The following is a 22,557-nucleotide window of genomic DNA, read 5'->3' as shown; positions in this document are numbered from 1 at the left end:
TTAATGACCTTACCAGTAGTTGACGTTTATTTTACAACCAACAGAATGATCTTTAAGAGACGCCACAAAGAATGTTTCTTATTGTCTTTAAGCTCTAAAAAAATTAACCCAATTAAACTTGAAGCCACAGGAGATAGCAAGGCCATTCCTCAGCTAAAGAAGATCCCCCTGGGAAAAAGTCAAAGAGGTCCAGCTGGGACCAAATCCATTGAGAAAAGACAATGAAGACATTTTTTAGGCGTCTGCGCGGAATTTTGAGTCTTGCGGCTTGATTTCAGTCCGACGTAGGATTCCAATATCAACTCTGGATTCTGATAGTCGAGAGCGACGCCAAGACAGACAAAGAGTCTGATTTGTTCCCAAGCTTTAAACAAATAAAACCATTCGTCATCAATTTATGACTTTTATTTGTCCCGACCAATCTGCAGAGCACTTTTGAACCCGTGCTGAAGGAGCCTTGCCCAGTAATAACATCAACAAAATAAAAAGTAGGCAGAACATTCGACGATAAGCTGCCGTATGTTCACAACTTCCTGCCGGGTATTCGATTAAAGACGATAATTAGACTTGCAGGCTTTACCGGGTCACTCGCTCATAGATGAATGACAGATGTTTGCGTGTTACCCCATGGATGGATGGATGGATGGATGGATGGATGGATGGATGGATGGATAGATGGATAGATGGATAGATAGATAGATAGATAGATAGATAGATAGATAGATAGATAGATAGATAGATAGATAGATAGATAGATAGATAGATAGATAGATAGATAGATAGATAGATAGATAGATAGATAGATAGATAGATAGATAGATACCGTAATTTTCGGACTATAAGTCGCGATTTTTTTCATAGTTTGGGTGGGGGGGGCGACTTATACTCAGGAGCGACTTATAGTCCGAAAATTACGGTAGATAGATAGATAGATAGATATGTTATATAAACATATATATGGTTTTTTTTCACTTTTTTGGGAATTTTATGGCTGGTGCGACTTATACTCCGGTGCGACTTATAGTCCGAAAATTACGGTAGATAGATAGATAGATAGATAGATAGATAGATAGATAGATAGATAGATAGATAGATAGATAGATAGATAGATAGATAGATAGATAGATAGATAGATAGATAGATAGATAGATAGATAGATAGATAGATAGATAGATAGATAGATAGATAGATAGATAGATAGATAGATAGATAGATAGATAGATAGATAGATAGATGTGTGGCTGCAAAGAGACACAAAGGCAGAACTTGTGTTTGTCAGCAGCCTTTGACAGCGAGAGCACTCCACTTTGTGTCAAGAGTACGTCAGTGTGCTTTCATCTCACATGTAGCACTCAGGAGAATTACAACCTTGCGTGTATTATTAGCTTCTGTGAGAGTGTGTGTAGGTCGGTGTACGTACATGTGCGCTAAATGCACACAACGAAGCGACGATTGCCTTCTGGACGACTCACAAACACATACATGTGTAAGATGCGGGTTCTTTTACAGGGACATGGCGAGGTGCTGTCATGTTGTAACTTGTGTGTTTGTGTGTGTCACGCCAGCAGGATCGCGTGGGTAGTGCGAACCCTTCACAGTGGTTGTCTTCTACACACTCACGACAAGAGGTCACCATTCGTGATTGCGACTGATGGACAGATGAGATGAATACCGCCAATGTATGATCGCTAGTATGGACGGTAGGTATTGTCATTTCGTGTGCGTTTGCCCCGCAACACAAAACGACTAGCTACGGCCCTGGGCGGAGCCAGCGATGATGTCACAGATATGGTTTGATCAGCAGCTTTTGCATTGATGACCATTTTTGACTCTCATGTCATTTTCAACATCCAGTCGCAAGAAGCACTACATTCCAGATGGATGGATGAATTTTTCTTTAGGCAGTGACCAAAAGGAAACATCTGCTGGCTATCACTCTAAAATGCAGCAGTGGAACGTTTATCATTTTCATGCCTTTTGAGTTATTTTCTTTTGAAAGGAGGCCAAGTTCACATGTTTGCACACCCACAGTAGGAATAGCCCCCCCGTGCGCAGTCATCCAAATGTTTTATTTTGAAAGGGGAAGAAAATGCTTTTCAAGATGATTATCTTTCGATAAAATATCAAAATACAGGCAAGTGAGGTATATTTGTCTTTCTATGGCTAAGGCGCGGCCGAGCCAAAGAAAGCCCGAGCGAATGATTGACACAAACGATTGTGAACGGATAATAAGAAAACAGCGAGATGCCGAGAATGATTTCTATACAAAAGGCAAAGGACTTTTTTTATTGCAGCCTGCAGTTACATGTGAATAAGAAAAGTCCTTAAAGAGCATGACCTTCCACAAATAACGGCATGCACCTTACAAGCGATGCCAACGGACAAGCAGACTGAAAATCCAACAAATCCAGGATTCTAATTTATGCCCCCTCTAAAGTACAAAATCAAGCTCCCCCACTTTTTTTATTACCTTTAAATATTTGCCACCCCTACAAAGTCAGATACAAGTTTTACAAAGATTATAATGCTCTGTCAGCTCATACGCGAATCCTCTTAGACTGTGCGAGTGTACCTAATATTGTGACTGAGGCAACAACAACCCCCCCCAAAAGCAAACTGAGGAGCTTTTTTCAACTTGAAAAACAGCTAATGCTCTTAAAGTTTAGTACCATGTTCCATATGATGAAAGAGACATGAGTAGGCAAGTTTTCCTTCTTCACACACCTGATTCAAACAATCCGGATCATTATTAAGGTTCTACCCAGCTTGCTGATGTGGTGATTATTTGAATCGGGTGTGCTCCAGTAGGGCGACCTGGAAAACAGCCAGGACGGCGGTTCCTTAAAACCGGATTCGTCCAACCCATTGCTCAAATTTCCTTACTCCCTTCTGCATACGCAAATACACCGAATGTCATAAAACGTAATAACCCTAACCGCTAACCCTAATTTAACCCCTGCAGCGAATTCCTAAAAATCAAGTGACTCACTCCAACCACCGAGCCAGACTGCCAAACCACAATCCTGAACCCTGACCACAAATGTTCTACCTCTAAACCACAGCCCTAACCCTCCCTCTAGTTTAGTACGTAACTTTAGAACGTAACCGCTGATCAATCCCTAAGAGCGGCACCACAGGTCATCTAAGGCATTGCGATTGGTGTGACAAACAAACAGGCAGCCGTGACCAACCCACAAATGGAACCGAGCGTGTTGATTGTCATCTCGAAGAGGATCTAAAAAAAAAAAAAACGAAGTGAAAGTACTTGACGGAATAAACATCAGACCTGCAGTAAACAATTCAGTGAGAGTAAATCCCAATGAACATGTTTGTTGCAAAAAAGAATTGCCTGATCTGTAATCATTTAGCTCAACGGGACGTATGGAGAGACGAGATGAAGGCTGAAGACAGTCCTACATAACAGCACGGTGGTTTCAGCCCTCTTCTGTGGGCGTTTGGTATATTTATAAGCCAGTGGGTTGGAGTACATTAACCCCTGTGCAGTACAGAACATAAAAAAAAAAAGAAAAACAATAAAACAAAGACTGATTGTTGGCTGTATCCAGTTAGGATCGTTTGATGAAACACAGAGGTGACGGTGTTCCATCTGTTTGGGGAGCTTTACAGTCAACGTTGCTGTTCTCCGAGGAAGTGCGCGTACGGTACGGCGGCCCCGCCCCGGCCAGATGGAGGAGATTCCACTTCCTACGTGAAGTCCGAAAACCGACGGTACGCGGAAGTCCACACGGGCCCGTCGCGGATCACCACACGCGGCACACCTTGTCCGATACCATGTAGCTGCTTTGGTTGCAGCCGTACACCTTGGCGAACTCTGGGAAGTTCTGGAGGGACCCCAGCACCCTGACAAGCAAATCGTATCAAAAACAGAACATGTAGTTTCTGTTCTATTATAATAAAAAAAAAAAACAATCGTTTCACTTCCTTAGCGATTTTAGCTAGTTTTGGTCGATTTCAATAACCTTGAAGCCCCTACCTGAATTTTCCCGGACTGTGCTGATCGACTTGGATGGAACTCAAAGCGTCTTCCCGTCGCCGTGTTCCACACCACACCTAATGCCGATTATAATCGATTTGATATTTGAAGCGCAAATCAAGTTGTTATCCTTCAGACCGCAAGCTAATCAACTCCACACAATGGACGGCATTCTCAACGTCTTATTATTTATCTAATCATTCATCTGGCTAATAATTGTCTACTACCTGAGCAAAATTGAGGAAGAAGAGTTGATCGTGATTAAGGTCGAGCCCTGGCAGCCGTGGTTCCTCACCGTGTTTCTTCACGTAGTTCTGATAGGCCTGCAAACACACAAGACACGTCGCTATTTGTGTCAATAGACGAAAATGTGAATCTAATTTAGGGCGCCGAACAACAGAATAATTGACAAGCTCTACTTGTCAGTCAGACTTCTCCAGTTAATATTGGCAAGAGAAGACAGTTGTGTCCCGAACGTTGTTTCCGGGCTCGTTACCTGATAGGCCTGTCGTACTCCTCCGTTATCAGCAATGTTCTCCCCCAGGGTGTTGTTACCTTTTAGCTAGAAAGAAGGACAACAAAGAAATCGCAGCGTAAACAGCAATCCAGCACACACCAAACGAATCTCTTTCTTCAGAATGGAAGAAATGGTTTGAAAAGGAAACGGTGCCTGGGGGGAAATAAATAAGTACCGCGGGGGAGTTTGCAATCTGTCAACAGAGGAAAAATATGAAAGCGTCCGTGAGGCAGGGAGGAGATGAGCCGAAGTGACAGATGTGTGAGAAAAAACGGGAGAAGGTACGACTTTTCGGGATACCGTACGTTGAGTCCATTGGCCAGGTCCCAAGAGAAGTTGGCGTACTGCTCCACGATGCACGCTGACAGCTCCAAGAACCTTTGAGCCGAGTCCTCCGTCCACCAGTCCTTCAGGTCGCCGTCTTTATCGTATTTACGGCCTTGAAAAACAGCAAATACATCACTTTGATATATAAATGAAAAAAAAAACGTCAGGCGTTGACTGAAATCCAAAGAGTCGGCATTAATGCGCTTCCAAATGCGGAATGGTCTCTTGTCATTTTTATATTTTATTATTTATTGGAATACTAAAAGGGGGTTTTTGGTTTACGGGAGTCCTGATAGATGAGTATTTTCCGATTAGGAACACGATAAACAAGTCTCTGCGGTGACACCCTCGATGATCTCTCCACTTCTATTTTTTCCCAAAATCGTAAATAGAAGTTGGCCTACAGTGGTAGTTAGCCATGGCAACTCAGGCGCAAACCAAAGAGCCCCTGAAAATTCATCGGTTTACCTGCCATTGATTTCCCTTTTAACCATGTTTAAATATTAGCTTTGCTGCTTCTCAATCGTTCACCAGGTCACACATACACGCAAGTTTCCTGCCGTCTGACCTCGAGACCCGCAAGGTCACGTAGCCGGGTGCCCGGTTGCTATGACGAAACAGGGAAGGGATTATTTCGACTAAGTTAGCAACTTACCGATGTTGTCAAAACCGTGCGTGACCTCGTGGCCGATGACCATGCCGATTCCTCCGTAGTTGAGAGATTTGGCCTGGCCTTTACTGAAGAACGGCGGCTGCAGGATACCGGCGGGGAATACTAAGGGGAGAGAGGAGACAGAAAGATTTGCAGACCTGCTTCGAGTAACAACATGGACAAGATGAATTGTGGTTCAGCGGATCGAAAAAGTCTGCACTGATTAAGACCAGGAGAAGCCGACTGGACCGGTTACAATTTATTTGGGGTTAAACGGAGACACTTTAAATTGTGTGATAGGTTAATTTTGGATTCCGCTTGTGAGAGGGTGTGCACATTTGTGCAACCACTATCTGATATTTTTTTTCCACTTGAGTTGAACACATGTCAGATTGGTGGAAAAGGATTTGAGATGATTATTTCGGTCTCATATTTTTCATTTCTCATGGTCACATTTTTTATATCAGCAAAAAATCCAAAGGGTGTGCAGACTTTTGATATCCACATTGTGAAAGTGGCATCGCGTGTGTGGAATACTTATGATGTTTTTTCTCCACGAGTAGAAGGCGTTAATGACAGCCGTTCCTGACACCCACCTGAAGACGAGCACAAGAGTTATTAGAGTAAAAAAAATATTTTTTGGTCAATTTTTGGTTGGTTTTGTTCCATTTCATTTTAATGTCATGTTTTCCTACGTCTACTTTTCATGGATTGGCTATGAGTTCGATTTTGGTCTTTACCTGTTCTCAATCAGCCCCGCCCAGACACACCTGTGTCTTCTCCAGGTGTGCCTGGTTGCCTCGGTCATTTGTTTGTATTCAGTTTTGTGGTTTCTATATTGCGTTGTGGTTCGGTCCCGTCATATTTTTTGTAGTGGCAAAGGTTTTCTTTCTCTGTGCTTACTTTCCATTTAAAACATACACAATTTGTTCAGTCTTACTCATCTTTGTTGACTTGCACTCTGAGTTTCTGGAGAACTTTCTTCTTGTTGTAGGCCGTGGTGTGCACGATGTTTTCAAAGAACTCGTCTACGCTGTAGTCGAGCTAACGGCAACACGCGAGCCAGTTACGAAACATTTCAAAAGAGAGATGTTCAGCCACGATAAAGCCATCGTGTATCACCTTACATCAGTCTGAAAAATTTGGCGGACACTCACGTCTTTGTACTCGTCGTTGAGGTAGTTATCGTCCATGATGTTGTCAGAGTAGCCGATTTGTTCCCGGATAGCGCGAACCTGAGAAGGGGAACCGATTTTTCAAATGATCCTTCGCTCATTCCGACGTCCAAATGGATAAAGGAGCTGTTTCCGCTACCTTTTCCTCTGCTGCTTTTTTGGTGACTGCATCCATCCAGGTCAGTTCCTTGAGGTTACTGATAAAGACATCTCGGATACCTTTAATCATCTCCTCCATCTTGGGCGGGAAGACAAATGAGTCAACGGGGTCATGGATTTGTCACATGGAAACGCAAAGCTACGACACACCGTTTAGTAACAATTAATTTCTCTCATTATGATATAATTGGGTCAGCAGGTTAAAATAGATCTTAAAATAGTGATCCAGGGCATCAAACAGCCATCAGCACCCGGCGTTGTAAATCATCTCACTCAGTGCATTTGGGTGGGTGCGTTCTTGCACATTTCTCAAAAATGACACCCACCGTAAATCTCGATGTCATATCCCACTCTCGCATGAGGAACGCATTTGCGTGTCTTCTCGAGTTGTACCACCATATGCTGGTAAACAGACTGCAGCCTCAAAACGCAATGGCCGACAAAGATTTATTTCCCGTGTGACTCACTGTGAGGTGAAACTCACAATATCGTGGGTGTCATTTAAGAGCGCTGCTGCTTTACGACGTCAACAATTCTGGAACTTTTTATTGTACCGTACGCTTTCCCTCTAATTCTTTTCTATATGCTATTTTTTACGGGTTGTATTTTTATCAAGGGTTGAGACGAATTAGTATTGTTAGAAATGTGATCTTGATAACCTAAAACTGGCCTCAAAGCCTAATTCGAAACCCAAAAACTGTCCTTAAATCCGAATTTGGAATGCTTGAACCTCCAATTTGAAATCTTAAACTCTAACCCAGGCTTAAAATTCTGGCCTGACAACCTAAGCCATGCTCGAAACCCTGAATCTGGTTTGAAACAACCCGACCGTATCTTAAAACATGTTGCAGGGAATTTACTCAAATGTGAAATGGACTGAAAGAAACCAAAAATGGACTGACCATCTTTTTGCTGTTATCAGAGAAGGCCTCCTGCACGTAGAGGCGCCCGACGGCATTGTACATGGCACTGCCGACAAACACAGCGCACTGACGCCACACCGGTTCCTCCGCCGTCGCGCCGTGCATCGCCTACGAAGAAACACAACACGTCCGTTTGATACGCGAAACCATTCGTGAGCGATTTTTCTATCAACATCCCGGGCCGTACTTTTCTGAAGGCTTTGGCCGTATCCCTGTACGCTTTGCTCAGGTGATCCACCATCCCTGAAGCGAAACGCCACATCAAGTAGTTCTGCACGTCCCTGTGAGGAGACGAGGGAAGGCCTTCAGAAAACGTGACGGATCGATCGGATCGATCGATAAGCCTCGCGAAAACGCAGAGAGCCGCAAATATGCGTGAGCCGTGTTTATTACGGGTCGCGTACCTCTTTGAATATTTGGCCAGGAGTGGGTTGAGCTTTTTGAAATAGTTGGGGCTCAAGTTTATCACCTCTTCTGTGTCTGTGACAGTGATGTTGACTGTATTCATTATCTGGGCGGTGAAATAACTCCAGTTGAATGGCTTCGGGACAAAAACAGAATATATTAGAACGAGGACGGGAAGGTGCAGGAGAGCAGAGTTCCCGACGGTTTACCCTTGATTCCACTTCGAGGGTGAAATTGGCGTTGAGATCTCCAAGTTCCATCCGGTTGTAACGCAACTCTCGATCGTTAGAGACACTCGGGGGATCGTTAGCCTTGGAGAAGAAAAGAAAGAGGTTAAAAGTCAACTCATTTCTCCATTTATCCACCCCCCGGTCTCTCTGAACCGTGTGCTTAGCCGGAGTGCCGTTCCAGGAACAACAAACATCTCTGGCGCCTTTGAGTTCTGTAAATGTCAGAGTCTGCACAGCAGTGGAGATGTCGGCCGTGTGTTGGTAGGCAGGTGAAGAGTGTTGAGATATGAGATATGAGTTTAATTTGAGCCTTCTTGCCACTCAAAACACTTTCCCCCATTGAAATGAATAGAAATGCTATTAATCCGTTCCAGCCCTCACCAATAAAATCTGCTAGCTACTTTGAGAAACGTGCTGTTAATTGTAAATTTTACGACGCTCCTGCTCCAGTCTAAGATGACGTTCTACATCTTAGCGCCAAGACTGTGAGTAACGTGCTTACCTCGGCAATGCCCCGCTCCAGCTCCATTACCCGCGCCACTTCCTCTCTGATCAGCGTCTCGTTGACGGACAGACCTCGGTCCGTCCGGATCAGCTTCACCAGGTCGATCGCAAAGAGCTCGTAGAGCCGGCACGCCTGTCGAGCGATCACCATCAAACGAGACAAGCGAGAGTGAACGAGGGCTGTCAGTTGTTTAAGTTCAACCGTCACGGACCAGGCGGCGATCGCGCTGCGTGCGTAACACACAGAACAAACACACGGCCGGTGGCAAGCTGTGAATCCGGTCGATTGCTTCTCTGAATTGAGATGAGCCCGAATACTGCTGGCAGTTAGTTATACGCTTCAGAGCTGATTTTTTTTACGTATCGGTGGACAACACGATAAAACCAAACAAAAAGATTCCACCCACTTCTTCGTTCGATCCATTACAAGCATGGTCACTTTTGGACCAGACGCCCAAACTGTGCTGCTGCTCAAACTGCCAAAGAGAAAACATTTTCAGTGGACGATATTTGAATGTTTGCTTGAGTTATTTCACACGTACATGAATGATGTGTGATTTGGAGTCCCGTTCGTCAACGTCGACGTGCATGGACACCAGGAGAATATTTTGATATTTCACATTCAACTTAGCTATGACATCCTCCACCCGCCATGTTTTACCTGCCGGAAGAGACTCAATAAGAATGTGTGGATAGTACAAAAACAAAACGAAAAGGAGTACTTCACCATAGTCGGAGTCCCAATTGTCCACAGCCATGGGCCACTCAAAGACATCAGGCAGCGTCATGAACAAAGGACTACCTCCCTTTTGCTCCGTTAGACCTTTGGAAAAAACACTTCATCATCCTGGGGTCATTTTCCATGGACTATTTATTTATTTTATTTATTTTATTTATTTTATTTATTTTATTTATTTTATTTATTTTATTTATTTCACTCACTGTCATTGGTGCAGGACTTGTAGAGGGTCTTTGCCTTGCTGAGAGCTTCCGCTTCATCCTCCACATTTTTTTCAAGAACACCTACAAAACAAAAAAAAAATCAAACTACCATTGTTTTAAAATGTCTTTATTTATACTCAATGAACCTACAGATTTGATTTGAGTAGTTACAGTCCATAGTAATATTTCAGGTTTTACGAAAAAAAAAAAAAAAATCTTGAAGCAAGCAGAAGGCTCTTACACAAAAACCAATGACAGCCAAGTGACGGGACAGAACAGAAAATAATTTGTGTCACATTGAGGCCGCTTCAATGCGAAACCGTCGACATCTCCGGTTTGCGGGAAAGCAGACGAGAAAATGGGTCGAAGCTCCATCCAAACACGGCCTCTAAAAGTGTTTCATTTATCCACTCTGCTCTCATTTGCCTTAGCTGCCAGTGAAAACACTCTCAATTGAATTCAATATCCAATCAAAAGGTTAATTATTTGCTTTTTTGCTTGACGTTTGCAAGCCTCCGGTGGACTCATTCCATTTTCATTTGCACTATTTATGTGCCGGTTAAATGTTAATGAAGAGAGAGCCTTTGGCGGGGCGCTCGCAGCTAAAGGGCACACGTGGCGTGCGCCATCGGATTAGCGACTGCTTTGGCGCAAGTGTTTAACTACAGCGAGGCTGTAACTCAAACACGCCGCGCTTTTATCGGAGAATGGATTTTACGTTTGTTTAAGGCATCCTGTCTGCTTGAAGCAAAGCGTTTAAATAGCTCACGAGTCGGATTAACCTTGATGATCTTAAATCACACCCGTCTGAGTTCCCGCCGACCTTTACTAGTAATGCGTATTAAACCGAATTTAACGGTTCGGTATACGATTAGCTCGGCTGGACGGAGATCCGGAGCCGCTTTCGATAAACACACCTGCATCGTACCGATAATAAAAGGTAAGCAGACCTGCATTGAGTTCCGTGTATTGGACATTCATGCTAACGCTAATTAGCTTAGTGACGTACTGATGAGCTGAGAAGAGCTGCGGTATTTCCATTCATTTCAATGGGAGGAAAAAAATAATAATATTTTTTGGAGGGTGTATCCCTGGATATAATTCTTGATCCTTGGGGTATTTTGTCAAAAGCATGAAAGTCACAATCCTAACTCGGAACTGTTTTAAATTCAAACATGCACACTACGTCTTCCTTAAAATATTTGTCAGCACAACAGCTCATTAAAGTGCATCAGCTCCTTCACAGCATAAATAGTTGATGTCGCGGGCAATTATCGTCGAACCCTCAGCGATCATCATCCGTAAACTTATGTCGCTGTTACGTGTCTTGTCAGACGTGTTTGGTAAAATGGCTGCTCAGTGTCAAAGTGGCGGCACATCAGAGACCTGAAATGTGGATTTATTCCAACTGGCTTGTCGTAGTTTTGTATTCACGGCAAAGAGGAAAAAAATTGATTTTGGAGCGTTGGCCTGGTTATAAAATGTTCTGTATTGTAGCCAGTAGTGTCGACTGAAAGGCCGCGAGCGAAGGTTATATATGAGCCTGTAAAAAATATGCCACTAAAGCAATATTTGCCGGCATCAACATAGAATTATTTCCAGGCTCATACAACGACGTGGCACGCCGGATATCGCCGAGGGCGCTTGAGTTTGACATCGAAACATAAACGATGACGTACGCTTTGACAGCCCTCCCTAAAAAAGAAATATCACACATTTTTTCATATTTTAGAAGAGTTCCTAGGTTCCTTATAACGTTTTGGTTTTTTTACAGTGTAGTGGACGATATGGAGAGTAATATTTTTTCCAGAATATATTTATGATATACTTTTTTTAAGACTAAGATTTTAAGATTGGTTTAAAATTATGTTGCTTTGGGAAGACACATTTACTTTTTGGACATTTTATATTCAATTAGAGATATTTTCATTTTCATTTCTGCTATTTATTCCAGAGCTGAGTCCTCATGCAAGCAATAAAAAAAAGTTAATTTTCCACAGTATCGTTACTCTAACGAGGCAGTAAATACTTCATTTGGACACATTATGACTATCAATACTACAATTAGATTTGCTTAATTGTGTTTATTGATCCTCGATAAAATATTATTGATATTGCATTATGATCCGTGATTCCATCATAAATAAGCATTTAACTAATAAAGACGTATCATCATAATAAGGGTCATGAAGCTTAGTATTTATACCATGATTATCTATTTTACAAGAAAGCTTATGTGACGGAATTATTAACCCCCACATTCTAATTCATTTATAAATCATTAATAAACAACTAGTGTTTCATAACGAGCCCCGCCCATTGATTGCTAGCAAAGGAGCAAGGTGGGCTCACCACTTGGCAAGCAAACGGGGTCACGCTCGTAAATCTCCATAAACTTCTCAACAAATGAATTTTTCAAGCATTTGTGGAGCGTTCAGAAGGGAATCCTCTATTTGTTGACGGACATGCTCGAATTGGACTTGAAAACAGCGTTTGTTGCCAACTTCCACACGCAAAAATAAACACGAACATGTGTGTGTATAGATCACGTCTGTCGAGGCCGACGGCGTGACGGAACGATGCTTGTGATGTGGCTTTCGGCCGCTGATGAGCCCCCCCCCTTGTATACGGGATTTCGACAGAGCTGCTGTGCGTCTGTTTTTTTTGTTTTTTTTTAATATCCCTTCCCCCTGGTTTTATTTCTTTTCAGGCTGACAGCAAATATGAAAAAATACATCAAGCGAAGACAGTGCGTAAATGCGTAACCAAGATTACTCGAACGAGACGTTGAGCAATGTTTATTTTGCTCATGTGTGATTTTGCATGTCAGGCCAGCCAAGCGGGAAAGAGCAACAGATTATATTTGTTGCTTATGAAAACAAAAGGCTTAACGCTGGCCATTTGTACATATTTACTACAGTGAACAGACCGGCCTTTGGAGCCGTTACATCTCGTCCCGTGGCAAATTAGTGACGGGAAGGAGAAGCCGGAATTTAATTTGAGCGCTTCACTAATGACGCTGGTCAATATGTATTTTTATTGCTAAAAGAGCCCTGTGAGGAAAAAGGACGGAAGCATTCAAATTGTCTGCAGATCAATATTAAGTTGAGCTGCGGAATGACATTTTTCGGCGGGGTTTCAATACGCTTGAGATGCGAATTTAATTTGTTCCGTAACTCAAAAACACTTGTTTTATTATTCGAGTCCACGTATTGTCACTTTAACAGCTTTTGGGCAACTTCCGATATCGTATTTTTGCCGCAAAATCCAATTTGACTTTAGAAGATCCACTGAACTCTTCATTCAGTTTCGTCCGTGGAAGACATCAACGCTACGCAACACTTGAATACTACCAGAGAGAGATCTTTAGTACGGATGTTTACACGTATAGATGTCCAATCGGTTTTTCGATAATGTGTCCCCCTCCGGGCTGTCCAGATTGCAAAGATAAAGTGCGACGAGACACGCTTTGCCTTTTCCTTCCGCCTTAAGCAGAGCGTAAACGGAATGATTTCACAAGTGATATAGTTACGAGGCCTTCCGTCGCCATTCGTCGCCTACCACTGGAGTCAGAGTTAACTATTTGATTCATCGCTAATAAACATTAGCTGTTCTTGTAGGCTTTTCATGCCTTTTTTTTTTTTTGCTTAGGGGATGCCTGAAGGTGTTGTTGTTTTTATTTAAGTTTTAGCCAAGCAAGTTACAAGTCTGCAACTCAAATTGATGCCAGCCGCGGTAATGACGCTAATGACATTTCGGCTTCGGAATGCTAATGCTAAAACGCTAACCGCGTCGGAACGCGTTTAATTATGTGTGTCTTGAAATTTTAGACCCCTCTGGAATTCATCCCGTCATCATATACCCGAGCGGGGAGCTGCCAATTGCTACTTGTCCTCTCGCAGAAAAACTGCAATCTAATCGAAAGCCGAACTAACGTAAAGCTGTTATTAACTGCCACGTTGGAATTATTAACTGTATTTCGATAACCTGTTGATAAGAAGAAGCTAACAACATTTCAGCTACTTGAGGATGCTAAAAACAAGGCTAACCGCAAAGTGTTTCTGTTGATTGTGTGCATTTTGATCCGAATTTCAACACGGGCAGAAATTAATCCGTTGAGGGGGGTCGGGGTCGTCCTTCAGGCAGTTGGCTCCACACCGACTGCAAATTGACAGCGGTGACCTCGATGCCAGCGGAATGACCCTCTCACTTACAAGTATTGCGCGTCATAAGGTGAGAAAGAATGTAACACAAGCTCGTTTGTATCCGCAGCCACGCTGAAGACACGCGGCGGAGCTCCCTCAGCGGATCAAATCAACTCTCCCGGCATTTGTGACGGCTACCCAGTTTCGCTTCCTCAATTAACATACACTTTATTTGACAAAATGAGTCCACTCCTCATCCCAATTGACATTCCGTTTGTGACTTGGAAGCTAAAGTTTCGAAATCACCAGCAAGTTTCTATACGATACGTCGCAGATATTTTTTTTCCACATTTGGAAGGGGGGTCCTGAAAATATATCCTATTCCATGTTTTTCTTTTTCTTTTCCATTTACGCTGCCATGACGCACATCCTATTATGCCGCTTGAGAGTAGAAATTGTGTCACTTGAGCCATACAGGATAAAAGCAGGAAGTCAGATAATTTAAGTCGGATAATAACTACAGATCCTTTTCACTATAACGTCCAGTTGCGCAATCAATCCATATTACACACAGCATACACAACATTAATTTAAGAATACAATCACTACTTTGTATTAAATTTGCCTCCTAATGAGGACAAGCACGATAGAAAATCCATGAATGGCTCATCGATAAGCAAAACACTGTTTTTCACTGTTCGCCATTAAGGAGAAAGGACGCCATGATTTGTATTGTGGCCTTTATGTGTGTGTGTGTGTGTGTGTGTGTGTGTGTGTGTGTGTGCGTGAACAGACGCTGACCTTTGAGAACGACCGCCAATTCATCTTGCAGGATGCCAAAGGTGCTGTATCTCGAGCTGGTCTCGGGGATAATGTTTTTTTTCAGCCATCCCCCGCAGGCGTATTGGTAGAAGTTGTCGCAAGGGTCCACGGCGGCGTCCATGTTCTCAATCAGCCGAGCCGCTGCGCCGCAAAGAGAAAATCGATCAATCGGTCTTTTACATGAGGAATTTCATAACTCGGATGAATCGATGGCGCCCCATTCGTCTTTTCGAAAGCAGATGGAACCAAAATCCCAAAATGCGCTCAGGTTGTATTTGAAGAGCTAGCGTTAGCTAAACCTCATCTGACAGGGTAAATACGCTTGATTTGTTTTCTCTTTCAGAACCGGTCAAGCTTTTGCCCCTTTTTTTTCTTTGTTTATACCAGAAAAATAAAATCGAGGACAGAAATCAAACATCATCGAACCCGCCGCCTGATATTTGTCTTTCAGGTTTGACCAGAAGATGTGGACCACCGGCCTTTTTTCTTTAGCGCCTGGCACACAAACACGATGTTTCGCGCTCTGCTGGTACGGTGAATTACGAACATATACACAAGTGGCCTTGAAAACAAACGACTCTTTTTTTTTTTGTCCGTCAGAGACAAATACAGTCGTAAAACGCACGCACGTGGTGAAAATCTTTTTGTTGTTAGCTTCATTGGTTTTTAGGGAGCATCGGTCAACCGCAAGTCGGACAGTGATCCGCAGCAGCTCACGTCATGTTTCTGTCAAGATCAAGTTGTTGACTTCAGAAGACATCTGCTCTGCGTTTATCTCGTCACGTATGACGTCAAGACAGAAGACAAACCGCTTACCCGACCGAGTGCAGTCAGCTGTAGTGCAGATTTCGACTACAGGGAACACAGAAGAAATCATGTTGAATATTTACTGTGATGATGTCAAGGGAGGAATTGACGATGTGTGATTTCACACTGTCAATGTGCACACTCAGCAGGACATCTTGCGTTTGAAGATGATGGATTTTGGCTCACTCGGGGAACTCACCAGTCTGCTGAGTGGCAAAGAGAATGACGAGAGCCACGACGATGATGAAGAGCAAAGAAACCACTGCGATGAGGGCGACCTCCAGGGAGGTCCAGCGAGGTTTTTTGCCAGACTTGGGCGTGTTGTTGTCGGTCATGGTCAGTACTTCACCTTCTGCTCCCAGTTGTATGGAATCACCTGAAGAGCACATTACACATACCATGAACTGATTTGAACAAACAGACAGACTGCCAAATAAACAGACCAAAACAGTGACTGAGGTAGTCATAAACCCATTCAACAGAACCCTAAATAATTGCTAATTTGACCATATCTCATTTTAATTGACAAGCTAGTTTGGTTCCAGAAAAGCTAGGTGCTAGCTTCTGCTTATGTCATCAATATACTGTATTGTATTGCTTAAGAAACATATTTCTGAGGAAGTCATAAAAGCATTTAACAGAACCCTAAATATTTGCTCATTTGACAATATCTCATTTTAATTCACAAGCTAGTTTGGGTCCAAAATAGCTTGTAGCTAGCTTCTGCTTATGTCATCGATATACTGTATTGTATTGCTTAAAAAACATATTTTTCAATCAGTGTAGTAAACAGAATCCAAATTACTTGCTGAACTTTGCGGCGCATGCTATTTTAATAAAAAATTCTGTTAGATTGTGCATAAATATTCTGGCCTACCTAGCTAGCTCACCAGCTATATCTCTAGCTAGCTATTTTAACAAACTCTTCATTTAGCTATGCCCTACTTGTCAGTGTGTCTCTTTCTTCACAAGCCTTGAGAAGAAACAAAAATCTTTCAAATTTGTCACAGTTCAACTTCATGGCCACTGATGGAATAAAGAAGAAAGAAAGTGGTGGGAAAACAATAGAAAGATACTGCAGACACTTTCCTCCTGCTGCTCAATAAACAGCTTTGTTTTCCTCTCTGGGGCCAATGTGAGAACTTTGCAAAGTTCATGTAACCAGCAAGAAAGTATCTCTGAAGGCAATTAATCTGTAATCCCCCCAGCACGCAATCGCTGCTTACACACACACGCACACATACACACGGGCCTCAAAGCCACGGTGTTTTTCTCTTTCTCTCTCTCACATACTTTTATAAGCCGGTGTCATGAGGATCCCGTACACACTTTCCCATGTGTTGGCTGAGATGAGAGTGCCACACAACCGGAGGACAAAGCCTCTTGGATTTCTTTGAACGAACACAAAGACAAACACTTAACGACATGCGTATTTCGTTCGACCACGCTACAGATCGATTTAGCGGTTAGCGCGTCTGCCTCACGCTGGGGTCGAATCTCGGTTCAGGTTTCCAATAAATGTCACCTGGGATGGGATTCGGGGGTCATCTACGACCCTAATGAGGTCAAGCCCTCAAAACAGATGGATGGACCGATTCGTTTTTTCGAATCACTTGATCGTCACTCAGATCCTCCGTCGCCCACTCCTGCCATCGAGGTTTATTTGCCACTTGAGCATGCATCTCTTCACTCCTCACGCACCCGAGTGGAAGCTTTCCAGTCTAAGCCTGTCCTTCTTTTTCCGCCAGCACTCGTGTTGAATAAAAGAGCGACAAACAAGGAAATGAATTCAAACATCCTGTGCAATCTGCCTCGCCGAGGAGGCGGAAGATGCCGAGGTCAGACGCTTTTGACTTGATTTTACTCGTCTGGAGGCAAAACGCGTAGCGGTGACAGCCGGGCGTCCCGCCGCTGCAATCAAATGTGTGTGTGGATGTCAGCCTCGGCGTGCATTGTTCCACTTCTCCATGCTGATTCATTGCGTGCCAAGAAATGAAATGCAGATGCAATGAAGTTTATACAAACACAAGACCAGGCGAGGGAATGTGCGGAAAGAAAGACAAGAATGGAGGAGGTGTGAAAAGCAAGTGGGACACTGACAGACACTAAATCATGTTTAAAGGCGACTACCTCACACTGAGCTGAGGCATGTACGGTATGGCTCTCGTGGGCCAATCGGAGCATTTCGCTCATCCGCCGTCACCGTGCTGGCAAATGTGTATAGGAGTCGTATACGTTGGAACCTCCAAAGTGGAACACCATCGAATCAAGCCTTCCATGCTAAACGATGGAATGAATTTGTTCCAAGCGCGTGGTCAAACCTGAACATTAGCATTCACAATAAAGTAATGGATGGATGGATGGATGGATGGATGGATGGATGGATGGATGGATGGATGGATGGATGGATGGATGGATGGATGGGTGGGTGGGTGGGTGGATGGATGGATGGATGGATGGATGGATGGATGGATGGATGGATGGATGGATGGATGGATGGATGGATGGATGGATGGATGGATGGATGGATGGATGGATGGATGGATGGATGGATGGATGGATGGATGGACGGACGGCCATGCCAGTCATGAGTCATTCAAAAGACTTTTTTGAGGAACCCTGCGGAGGTGGCTGCTGAATTTCCCAACCCCCATCAACCTGCTCCTCTCCGCGGGCCCATGAGCCCGAAATGTGATGTGTGCTGCTTTTAAGGTGACAAGGAAAAGAAAGAGAACGATTACTTCTCTGGAAGTGTGTGGCGTACACAAGTGAATCTCCTACCTTTGCTGTCTGCTGTGCATAGCCTGGAAGCAAACCTTTGCCACTTATCTAATGGTACTCACATGCAATTTAAAGTTCAACCTGGTCCCGTTTAAACCATAACAGGGTAACAAACGTAATTTAGCGGGCTGTCCAACAGTGGGGGAGAAAACGAGTGTAAAAACGGTCAAGCCGGTCTCGGACTGAGCCACGATCAAGTCTAGTTAATCATGTTAACGAGGCACGCCGGGTGAAAGCAACCAATCAACGAAGAGGAAAGCATAACAAGTGAGTCCACAGAGAAGAGAACAGCAAGCTTTACGGCAATATGTTTTATGGCGTTGATGGTTTTATTTGAGGAGACCTCAAAGTTTCCACGCTCCCCCGTCTCCCTTTCCTACGCCCGTCTTTCCCAAAATATCCAAAACATAATCACTCCCCGTGTCTCTTGGGACCTTGGCAACCCCTTCAAAATTAAAGCCATCATTCACCGGGACACCTGAAAAAAACAACGCCCCAAAAAACGCACACACACAACACAGTCGGAGAGTTTTACAGGCATGTGAGCCATGAACATGTCATACAGTTAATTGAGGTGTTCTAATAAGCACAGGAATGTGCCCTAGTTTAACTTAAAATAACACATTCTGTGTGGGATATGTGGCCAGTAGCTAAAATGGATCGTATCCACCGACGAACGCTAATGAGAACATTTGGGGAAGTTTGGGCGCTCGATGTTTGTCGCATTAGCGGTGTCGATTTTATACGCTAAACCCCAAGAAAGAGTCGGATTACTGGAGGGACGCCACAAACAGGCGAGGTTCTGGATAAGTGGCCAAGAATGCAGCTTGTGACCAAAAAAGGGTGACCGCAGGTTTGAGTCCCTGGAAGAGATTTTGGACAGATGGCTCCTCTCACTAAACCAAATTCTGATGTCTGCTAACCAATTCTAGAATCTGTCCAAGCCTCATTAAACATTGAAAAAGTCTTATCTGAGTTCGAAATAGATTTTCCTAGTCAATTTGACATTTCCACAAACGTTGAAATAATATAGATGAAAAATATGTAAATGTGGCGTTAACACAGCAGACTAAATCATATCAACAGCGTGCGTATCACAATTTGTGAATCCCCGCTCAGAGGGATGCCGAATGCACTATTTTAATTCGCAGCTCAGCAGACTGCAGTCCTACGAAACCTTTAATAAATCTTCACAGTCCCTGACACTTTGAACCCGTGGACTCCAATAACCAGAGCGCAGTAATACGACTTTTGTTCTAAAATGTCAAACTCTCGAGAAAACCTATTTGTTTTAGAACACGTTTAATCGCAACACTGCCGCACTAATTACTATTGAAATGAAAGATTTATTTTCCCACCAGAATAGCATTTTCACGCCCATTAAAATGTATTGGGGGGGAAAAAAACTGTGAGCCAATAAAAAATTCATTAACATTGAGAACAATTAAAATTGTATTTTCTATTTAAAAAAAAAGTGTGGGATGTCAATTTAAATTGATTTAAAAACAATGTGATTTTTTTTAATTACATTTAAAGTTCGAAAAGAAATGTTTGAAACCACCACTAGGGGGCTGACGCATCCATGCTAATCCATGCTGCAGGTGTTGAGGGATACCTACTGGCTCATTCCACTAATTTCAACGAGAATAGCAGCTCAGTGGCCCTATAAAACTTTTTATATATTTTCACACCCACAAACACTTTTAATCTCGTGCACCCCCTGAGTGCGGTGGAATGTTAATTTTACGAGAAAAAGACCTTCGGGGGACAAAAACTACATAAATGTTGCCATTGCACTTTTAATCTTGGGCACCCCCATCAAAAAGAGTATGCACGCCACTATGAGAATTCCCACTGCCCCTTTTGCCTTGTAATTTCAGTGAGAATAACAGCTCGGCTGCTCTATTAAACTTTTATCATGCCCTCGCACCTGACGGAATCTCATTTGAAACATTACATACTCTATATTTTACCTTTTCATTTCCACCATGCTGCCCGAATTTCAATGACTGTACGTACTTACAAATCTTTGATTAAAATTCACAATCTAATTATTCAAAACAATCAAATAAACTGCAATTTACAAACACTGTCACATCCAACACGTTTTAATTAACCCATTTTAGGGCACCGTGTCGCCCGCGCGCCACACTTTACCCACCTCCCAATTCTTCCAACCGAGTCCCACTACAAGAGTGGCTCTGTGGTCCTATAAAACTTTCAATATGCCCCCGCGACCTGTGCCACAATCTCTACGTTGAAAAATAGAGCAGCATACTAAATCTGACATTTCCACCTCGCTTGAAATAACAAAGATGAAAAGTTTGCGCGCGGGGAGACTCGCTCGTGCCATCAAATCAAAGCAACACACAAAAGTGAAGCACACATGGTGACGCTCCTGTTGCACGTCGTGAACTCCTGTGGGGCATTTTTTTTTTTACATGAATCAACTGGTGCAAACTGGTGTCACCCAACGTGCCCCCCCCCCCCCCCCCCGCACCCACGTAATAGACAGAAACCCAAATCGGCGCAACTTACCGGACGTGTCAGGGAATTTTGCGACGATGCTATAAACTGGCATCCCATCCGTTCGTTAAACATCCATCAAATCCACTCGGGAGGAGGAGGCGCAAAGTGCAGGTCCGCTCGTCGCAGTCTGGAAAAGGCGCAAAATCCCGCCTCTCTCGCCTTCCTTACTGCGCGCACACACAGACGCGCACGTATACACGCACACGCACGGACAGACTCTCCACTACCTGCACCAGCATGACATGCAACCAGGCAGGAACAAAAGAGGCAGCATCTCCGAAGTGATCCAGCGCGCTATTGCGCATGCGGTGCAAGTCTAGTCAGGTGTGAGGTGGGTGCACATGCTCCACTTTGAAGCCCCCACGGAGCCGGTGAAGTGCTGTCAAGCACGGCGGAGCAAACGTATTAACTAGGAAAGATTAATTAAAGAAAATCCGTCGTAATTGTATAGTCCTTTGCATTAATCAGCACTCAAGTAGCTCTAAAAAAAAAAGAAGGTGAGTGACCCCTGTTCGAAATTGTCCATGGGTGTGAATAAAATGATTTATGCAAAACTTCCCGTGTTCCTGATGGTTGCCAGGGTTACTTGAATGCCAATGATGATGAGCAGCGTTATCACTTAGGTGGCCATATTATTTTCGGCTTCTTTTAAATAGCCAACAAGTGTCATCTACCTAACAAGCCACGATTGCGTTCTCGTACTTCAAAATGTATGTTGATGCTTTACAGAGGCTATGATTAAGCTCGTGAAATTCTGCCTAGCAACAGGGCATTGCAAAAAAAACACGTTTGGCTTTATACAGTAGTATTTTCTTGCTCATGTTCTAAAGTTTTGAATTATGATTTAACACGTTTTTTTTTTAAAGAGCATAACCAAACTGAGGGTTGTTGTTTTCCAGAGGCTGTCTACAGAATAATAACAGAAACTATCGTGTAATTCGGATAATTCTGTTGCGGGCCAGTCAATAAAACCTTTGTCATAAGATTATCTTGGATTTTCCCACTGTTATTTTTTCAGTAAATCAAGCATTTGACATGACTCAATGTTTACTTGAATGCGCTAATGGATAAACGTTGCTTTAGCTTTCTCTTTTGTCCTTTTGTTTGCGTGATCCCGCCGCATGAGGCTATCTGGTGTAAATAATAAAAGTGTGTAATGGACCATCCTGCGACATTGGAAAACATTTGGCCTCTCAGCAAAATAGGATCAATGCAATGAATCAGTAACATAAATTACATTCAGAATTGAATAGCGGGGGTTAGCGTTAGCCGTTCGGGTTATTGCTGCGAGGTGTATGGTTCTTTTTGAGACAACCTGTGGATTTATTATATCTCAGTTTTAATAAACTTCTTTTCACGTACAGTCTAATGTTACTTCAAACTTTGCCCGTGCAGTATTTTCATATTTTATGAGGACTAAATTCACTTTACACTGCTAACTATACGATTTTTTAAATATATCAAGATGTCAACCACATTCCATTTGCTCTGTTTACGAGTTTAGTCCCAAATGCTCTTTGGCTTCCAGTTCTTTTAATCGAGGTCAACTAGGGGACAACAGAGCAATTAACTGCGAATTGTTCCCGACCCCCGGAGTACGTTAATAAGTTCGGTAACTTTTTGAGACACAGTCACGCTGATATGT

The 22,557-nt window shown here is 43.2% G+C and overlaps 1 protein-coding gene across 1 annotated transcript; it reads right to left on the bottom strand.

The window, feature by feature from the left end:
- Positions 1 to 2,026: 2,026 nt before the first annotated feature.
- LOC133155927 (neprilysin-like) lies at positions 2,027 to 21,204 on the bottom strand. Its single transcript, XM_061281603.1, has 23 exons — positions 20,922 to 21,204; positions 15,802 to 15,978; positions 15,612 to 15,647; positions 14,775 to 14,936; positions 9,829 to 9,909; positions 9,614 to 9,709; positions 9,429 to 9,547; positions 9,294 to 9,362; positions 8,885 to 9,019; positions 8,362 to 8,463; positions 8,152 to 8,288; positions 7,935 to 8,028; positions 7,727 to 7,855; positions 6,805 to 6,903; positions 6,648 to 6,725; positions 6,431 to 6,534; positions 6,028 to 6,086; positions 5,494 to 5,613; positions 4,817 to 4,950; positions 4,491 to 4,556; positions 4,222 to 4,317; positions 3,995 to 4,071; positions 2,027 to 3,861 (listed from the first exon to the last, which is right to left on the bottom strand). Exons 1-23 carry the CDS (start codon positions 20,962 to 20,964, stop codon positions 3,762 to 3,764), a joined length of 2,313 nt encoding a protein of 770 aa, XP_061137587.1. The 5' UTR covers positions 20,965 to 21,204; the 3' UTR covers positions 2,027 to 3,761.
- Positions 21,205 to 22,557: the final 1,353 nt, after the last annotated feature.

Source organism: Syngnathus typhle, linkage group LG6 (assembly GCF_033458585.1).
Source record: "Syngnathus typhle isolate RoL2023-S1 ecotype Sweden linkage group LG6, RoL_Styp_1.0, whole genome shotgun sequence".
Taxonomy (NCBI): domain Eukaryota; kingdom Metazoa; phylum Chordata; class Actinopteri; order Syngnathiformes; family Syngnathidae; genus Syngnathus; species Syngnathus typhle.
This window is presented reverse-complemented; position numbering and strand designations above follow the sequence as displayed.